The sequence below is a fragment of the Frankliniella occidentalis genome, unplaced genomic scaffold, assembly GCF_000697945.3.
Source record: "Frankliniella occidentalis isolate FOCC.00 unplaced genomic scaffold, Focc_3.1 Scaffold35, whole genome shotgun sequence".
In the NCBI taxonomy this organism is placed as follows: domain Eukaryota; kingdom Metazoa; phylum Arthropoda; class Insecta; order Thysanoptera; family Thripidae; genus Frankliniella; species Frankliniella occidentalis.
This window is the reverse complement of record NW_026267165.1, coordinates 1,215,679-1,223,686: the sequence shown is the minus strand read 5'-3', so window position 1 is coordinate 1,223,686 and position 8,008 is coordinate 1,215,679. Positions and strand designations below refer to the sequence as shown.

The 8,008-nt window shown below is 47.4% G+C and overlaps 1 protein-coding gene across 1 annotated transcript in view; it reads left to right on the top strand.

Moving 5' to 3' along the window:
• The window catches only part of LOC113212639 (protein turtle), a 197,484-nt gene that overhangs the window by 179,023 nt on the left and 10,453 nt on the right, over positions 1–8,008 (top strand). Inside the window, exons 7-8 of the mRNA XM_052266043.1 lie at positions 2,065–2,296; positions 7,256–7,531. Coding sequence (XP_052122003.1) covers positions 2,065–2,296; positions 7,256–7,531 — 508 coding nt within the window. The remainder of the gene's footprint in view (positions 1–2,064; positions 2,297–7,255; positions 7,532–8,008) is intronic.

Here is an 8,008-nt window from a genome sequence, read left to right as displayed (position 1 = left end):
CTGTTTTTCGCTGTGAGGGTAGAAAGGGCTTTGGGGAGGCAGTGGTGTGGGTGGGTGGCAACTGTTGTGAGGTTGGCTCGGCCGCGGGGCTAGAGCTCTGCACCCTATCCCGACGCGCGTGAATTTTTCATACTCGATTTTTCATGCCGGATACACTTCCAACTCCCGGGCGCTGGCGCTATACGCCGACCCGGCACCGGAAGGATTCTCTGAAACACACCCTGCCTGTATGTTGCAGCACTGTCCTTCCAAGATGCACAACACATCACTGCCATCCTGGGAGAGTCCGTGGTGTTCAACTGCAACGTGGACTTCCCAGAAGACCACCCGGTGCCCTACGTGCTCCAGTGGGAGAAGAAGGTAGGAGGGACGGTACGCATCAGCCACATTTTACTCTGTTCCTCTCGTAAAAGGGTGGCGCCGGTTTTAAGCCGTTATTCCAACGCTAAACGCGGTGAAAATGTAAAATTGGATTCGATACACTTCTGGTTAACAGGAGCTTAACTTATTAAGGAAAATGTATTTTTCGGAAAGCAACGAGAGAGAACAGATTTTATGTGGTGTGATGGTGTGTATGGTCTTTTATTTTCAGCCCTGAGTTTTTATTCAGCTCTTGATTCAGAGTACGAAGTCTTTTTTCTGTTTATTTGTCTTCAATCACATTATTTTTTGGCACTGTGCCTATCTATTTTTTGAATTTTTCCCACTCATCCAACGAAAAAAAGATTGCACGTTTGATGGTGTACACTCATTACATGGCATGTACACTTATTTAATGACCCCCAGTTCATTTCTTGTCCTGTCTCTGTGTTTCCTTTTCTTTTATCCTGCTCTTCCTCTCCCTCTCTGTGTACATATACGTTGTCGGTGTCTAGTGTAAAACATTTGTAGCTAGCTCCAGATAATCTTCAGTCTAGCAGTTGCTTCATACCTCCAACAGACAACACATCGCGAATCAAGTCCTGTTATGTTTTATCATGACCTGTGGCTCGCAAACTCACATCGAACGCACGCAGACATAGTATCTTTCACTCTATGGCCCCCCTTTAATCTGCATCCTGGAAAATCAAAACGTGGCCCAAGAATAGATTGACATTATCTTTGGTTTAAAATGAAGTTTATTATTGAAGAAAACAACATTTTCTCCGTTTTAAAATTTTAATTTAACTGGTGTGCGTTTTGTTTAGCCATTCATTTCTCGATACCCTGGTTTTGAAATAATCTCTTCAGCTATCTCTGTCTTTAACCACTTCACTATCTTTCTGTCCACTGGGCAACTCACACATCAAGGCAGCTGTTTGCTAACAATTAATATTTAAAATATGCTAAATCAAATGCTGGTTTTATTTTATCAGCTCCAGTAGACGACGTAAGTGGTTTAAAAGCTCATGGAGTGCTCTAACCGCTTTTCAGTCGGAGCCTTAGTTCTCACAAAGGTAGCAGACGACAATGAGCTATCAATTAATAATGGCGTAGAATTATTAAATAACTTTTTTTAGGGGAGGCGCTTGAATGGAGGTATTTTTTGATTTCAGCCATGTTTAGCGTTGGGACAGCAAACGCTCACGTGGATGTTTAATTGGTGTGTTTTCTCATGTCTTGTACGGCGTTTTTAGAGCCTGATGTACATTTGCTTCTTTCACGACTTTTGAATTTCAAGGTCAATTTAGAATATTGTGCTTTGTGCTTCAAAAGCACTGCATAACTTTATTTCATTGAACTACGTAAATCGATTGATTTTTTCTCATGCTTTTTTTTATTGTTGTTCAACATGCCAATTTATATCCATCTGCAGGCATCTATTTTCAGTATGGTGTGCAGTATATAAGACGCTTTTGAGACTGCCTGTTTCCCGACAAGAGTGGGCTGTGTTTTGACGGTACAGCGAGAAGTTCGCATAGGCACGCGCGACTCACTCGCCTGTGAAAGTAAAGCCCACTCACAAGTCTTGCTAGCCGTCCTGAAAGTAGATGTCGGCCTTTTTGCCGTGCGCCACCCTTATTACGTGTTTGTCTGCACCGAGTTGCGAGCACATAGTGTCGCTGGATGCCTGATCTGCGACAGGGGGAGGATATTCCGGTGTACATCTGGTATGAGAACTACCCGACACACGCGGCCGAGGAGTACAAGGGTCGTGTATCGGGGGTCAATCCAGAGTCCAGCTATGGCCAGGCGTCCCTCAACCTCACTAACATCCGCGAGACGGACCAGGGCTGGTATGAGTGCAAGGTGGTGTTCCTCAACCGAGCACCCAACCAGAACAAGAACGGCACCTGGTTTCACCTGGACGTCCACGGTGAGTCCACGTCAGGTGTTGGGCCAGGCCGGGCCCAGGCCGGGCCCCAGCCCGGGGCTGTCCGTGGGAGGAGGCGGGCTCACCCTTGTCCAGGACCAAGCCGCGAGACTGTTCGCGCACCCGCAGCCGGCGCAGCCGACCCACCTGCGCTCCTAGAGCGGCATCTTCCGGGGACAGAGTCCTTTCTTCTTAAGACCTGCAAAGGAGAGAGCTGTTTTGATGGCAACCGTCCGAGGTTACTTCCCGGAAAGCAACGGAGCCCCTCAACAGCTGCCTGCTTTGTGCACTGTCACCTCGAGTTGTCCAGTTGGCAAAGGGCTTACAAGCGTTTAACACTGTGTTTTTCACGATTGCGCGTGTCCAACGTTGAGTGTTCCACTTGAACGTTTTGCACGGTGTAGTACGGTGTTCAACTCAAGTAAGTGATTTCCCGTTGAACGATTGAGGTGGCGGTGTCGAGGTCTTACTTGATTTGAAAGCATTTTGTGCTCCGAATCTATGTCGCTCTGAATAGCAATCGAGAGTTTCACACTACTCCTCGTAAGCAGCAAGTGCTCTGTGCGAGCTAGCTGTGCTCGGCGGATTGTGCCGGCCGGGTGTCGGTGAGTCCCCTCCGGTCCTCCCCGCAGCCCCAGCATGGCGTCACAGAGTCGGCGCGAAGGGCAGGGCAGGGTTAGAGGGGTTCGGCCTGAACACTGCAGTTAGCGTTATACCCTCAGTTTGCACAAGCAGTAGACTTGACTCTTGGCTGCTCTGTCTCTGTTTCGTGGACATAGTGACGCATATCCGTTTTTTCTGGTCTTTGTCTCTTTCTACCTTTCTAGCTCCATCTTTCTTTCTATTCTTCTCCCTCTCATTTTCCTAATTCCTAAAGGACTGAGCGCGTGTCCCTCTTTCTAGATCATTCACTGTCAAAAGCTTGGGGAGTTTTGTATATACAAAATAAATGCTTCGTACTTACTAAGAGATTACTGTGCAATTGAAAAACCTAGCAACAAGGGCCTTACGAAGTGGTTGCTTCGGAAATTAAGAAGCTACGTATAGCTTGTTTCGACGTGAGTTGTCATTCCAACTCCTTCGTCATTTTAGAGAAGTCTAAACTAAGTCATAGCTGTAGGAATAAGAGTAATTGTGATGTAGAAAATAATTCCTATCAATATCTTGCGCATGTCTCCCCCCCCCCCCTACTTCCTGTCTGAGGGAGACCTCTTCTTCTTCCCCTCTATCTTTTCTTCAAGGATATGCGACACTAGGGACTCAAGTCATTTAGTACTGCTTGAAGATATATAGCGAAAGCTAATGTGGCTTGCGGTAATATACCAGTTTCTGTAATCACTCGTCTAGCCTGAATGAGACTACCCCTGCATTTGAAGCTCAGGTCTCTCAGCCATGGTTGTAGAATTTGGGTCGGATGTTTTTGATTTGGTTTCCACTAGGATGTATGTCTGTCGCCAGCGCTGGTCAAGGTTCCTACACGACGGACCCATAGCATGAGCGCTGGCTGTTTGCGAGGGCTGAACTTAGGTTTCGACAGAAGGGTTTCACGAAAAGGGACTTTAAAGAAACAATTTATATTACTTAGAAATTGAAAGTAAAGGGTTTCAGCAGAAACACGCACGATTGGACAACACACTCCCTAATCCCGTGGAACCCAGATGCCTGACCTCTCTCCCGCGCTTTGACCGCGGTGTGGCCGACACTAAGAGTGTTTTCAAAGCCAGTCCCATACATTTTTACCTTACTAGTTTTGTTTAAAGAAAAAAAGTTTTCTTGTAGATTGTTTCGATTACCTGAAATTGTTGGCACACATTCACTTTATCTAAATTGTTGGATTTGGCTCGTATGAAAACCCTCTTAATGTCGTATCCACTTTGGAGTTCGTAGCTTCGAGCCGTATGCATGAGTGGTCTGATTACCGGCACCGGAAGAAGACTCCCGCCGTCGCAGATCCGATCACCGCCATCTAAATAGCCGGACGTAACTAACATATCTCATTGCACACTGACTACTAACACCGACAACCGTCCTTATGTACAACACGGGGCAGAGCATATTGTGGAATGGTTTTGCGATGGGCTTGATACGTGCGCCTTTTTTTGTAAATTCACCCCGACTTTTTTGATTTTGACAATTAGTCCGGTTATTTCGGCCTTCAATTTTATCAAAACAAGCGTCGAGCGCAATTTGCCATTCGATCGCTCGGCTGCGGTTTCGGGGGTTCGGAAGGGACCCGGGTGGTTTGAAACGCCCACGTGACTCTTTTGCTTAGTTTGAATCGCGCCGTATCGAGCCCGTCGGGTAGGCCGAGACACCTACCGCTGTCGCTGGCCTGACGATGGTTGCTCGCTTGACTCCCATAGGGGCTGGGCTTGCCGGTCTACATCTGGTACGACAACTACCCTCCACACTTTCATGACGACTACCAGGGTCGTGTAGCGTTGGTAGCCACGGACAGCAGCTATGGCCGCGCCTCGCTCAATCTCACAAACATCAAAGAGACTGACCAGGGCTGGTACGAATGCCAAGTTGTCTTCCTCAATCGGCCGCCCGCGCAGCATAAGAACGGCTCGTGGTTCCACCTGGATGTGCATGGTGAGTCGTGCCCGAGCGGAGCGCAGCGCCCCCGCGCCTTAGAGCTTTCACTAGTTTTGTTTTGATTCATTTCACTCCTGCGAAAATTTGCGGCGACCTCTGTGAGCGACAGGAGGGTGTGCTGTGCTCGGAGTCCAAACCGTCCGGGTAGAACTCAGAGATCGAGAATTCCGTTGTTGCATTGGGAATGAGATGCGTGCTGCGATTGACGCACTGCACATTATTTGAGAGCATCCTCGACTCTGCTGGTCTGCCTAGATTATCTACATTAGGCCTCACAGTGTGCGCGGTAGAGGAAAGAAGAAAATGGACCATCTTTTGGACGTGTTATCGGATTTGTTCCTAGAATCAATAGTCACCCTAAAGAATTTTATCTTGTCTTCTAAATATCAGACGCACGGTATAGGTGTGCATGTGTGCACTGTATGTTAGATTTGTATTTACATCGAATCTTGTCGGAACTAACCCGTATGTCAGAATTAAACTAGAATATTGTTTTCGTTTATCGTAGACTGTGTGTCGAGTAGAGCATGTCACTTATTTTTAGCACCCAATGTGTAGACCTGGCTGTTTATTCTCTTTCATTTGATAAATTTAATTTTACCATAAAGGCAGATTTTTTTAACACACTTTTTTCTTTAAGTGTTAATTAAGTACCTCCCAAAGCCGCCACCTCGCCGTAAGTAGACGCACTTGCGACCTAAAAGCTTGCGTTCCCCTCAATAACCAATGCGCTCATTTAAAAACAAGATAGACATGGAGCACAAATTAATTTTGAGCCATAGAATAAGCGTTCCGTCTGTAGAAGCATTGCAAACAAGTCTCCATGTGTTGTACATCTTGAGATGATGGTGCGTTTCTAAATTACACGTAACTGATAACAATTACTTGTTCCTCCCAACACGAATAAGTAGCTGTGATGTTGGTAATGAACGAGTAAAAAATCGGTGTTGTACAGGATGGTCCATAGACCTCCTCCTTTATTTTGCTTACTTTACCGCTTGCTGCCGTACGAGTGGGCTTGACTATCGTCACTTACCGTGGTCTCTTATGGCCCCGTGCCTGTATACAACTCACCAGCACGCATGCATCCGGTACAGTTTCTGCAAAATAACGGGAGGAGTATGTGGACCACCCTGCATGTGTAACGGTATGGGCAACATAGTTTTCATGTCATGCGTCAGGTAAGATGCTCGCAGCCCTGTACATCCCGACTCCCTCACACAGATCCCATTCAACTTCTTCTCACTCTGTCTTTCTTCACTTTTGTCTGTCTCGCCCACTGTGTGTACAAAAGTTGGTGGGTCATTTTTTGACAGTGTATTGCACTAATAACCGCGCTCCCAGCGTGGGCACACGTCACGTTGCTTGCACCAACATCGATCTACCAAACGTGCAATCAGAAAAGAAGTAAAAAAGAGTTCTATAACACGGTACACTTTTATTGCTGTTGTGAAAAAAAGAACGACATTCGCCTCTCTCTCTTGTCACTAAAACGAATTAGAGAGAATACGGAAAAAAGAGGCAGAAAAGTTGAATTTGACCCCATTGGCCCAGGGACTCGATGTGCCTGTGTACATCTGGTACGACCACTACCCCCCGCACTACCACGACGCGTACAAGGGCCGGGTGTCCGGCGTGCACGAGGGCTCGCACTACGGCCTGGCCTCCCTCAACCTCACCAACATCAAGGAGAGCGACCAGGGTTGGTACGAGTGTAAGGTGGTGTTCTTCAACCGGTTGCCCAACCAACATAAGAACGGTTCCTGGTACCATCTGGATGTCCACGGTGAGTAAAGTAACCAGGGTGGTGGCGATCTGCTTTGATCCGGAAATAGGGAAAGGGAACTTAAATTTTCGTGCACTGCGTGCACGCACCCCCCGGTGACCCTCACGTTTCAATTTTCTAGTTCTCTCAACCCATTTCCTTTGGTTGGTATTGTGTGTTTTGATTTGTATTTCCCGTAATTGGTTCACGAACATCAGCCGACTGCTTTTGCATATGTGTGACTTTTATCGCAATTTTCTGGCCTATTAGCAATTAGAAACATTGCCGTAGACAATCCTGCTTTGTTTTTTGCATGTTAGATTTTCTACAAATTCATAATAATTTTTCGTTAACTTGTGTCTTTCAAAGCGAGTGTACGATATATACGTCCAACCTTCTTCTCACGTTTTACTATAATAATCCATCGTTTTATTCCCGAGAAAAAAAAATGTATCTCCATTACAAAAGTATCGCGTTTGACTATAGAATCATTTCAACCTAACCTCAGTTAAAAGTAACATTAAAGAACGTTAACACATTGAAATTAACTGTCTTTATTTCCGAAGCGAATGTGTGAGACTTTTTCTCGGTGCGCACAGCCCCGCCGCGGTTCAGCGTTACCCCGGAGGACGTGATCTACGTGAACCTGGGCGATGCCATCATCCTCAACTGCCAGGCGGAGGGTACGCCGGCGCCGGAGATCCTGTGGTACCGGGACGCCAACCCGGTCGACATCTCCGCCACCATCGGCATCTTCAACGACGGCACCGAGCTGCGGATCTCCAACATCCGCCACGAGGACATCGGCGACTACACCTGCATCGCCCGGAACGGCGAGGGTCAGATCAGCCACACGGCCAGGGTCATCATTGCCGGTGAGTGGGGCCAAAGAAAGTAATCACACGGAAATAAAATGATGAGCTGCATAGCTAAACCAACAGCTAAAATGAGGGAAACCAATTACCAAGCCATGCCGCTAAACAGTTAGCTACATGTAGCTCAATTTTTAGCTACACTTGTCTGTTTAGCTACACAGCTATTTTTTAGCTAACTGGCTAACTGGTTTGCAACTTAGCTAAATGTTAGCCTTTTGGGTAAATAGTTAGTTATCTTCTATTTAGCTAAATGTTCAGGTACATAGCTAAACGCCGTCGCGTGCAGCGCCGTGCAGCACAAGTACCCCGCGGGCGTGGTTGGGGGTCGGGGAGCTTACCGGACCGGTACTCAAGGGAGGAAAGAGGGACGGGCGGGGCGACACATGAAAGGGACGGCCGGCGGCGGCGGCCCGTGTCCACCGCCGGCCGCCGCGCTGTGTGTGCCCGCCCCGCCCCGCCACGTCAGTCAGAAAGAGA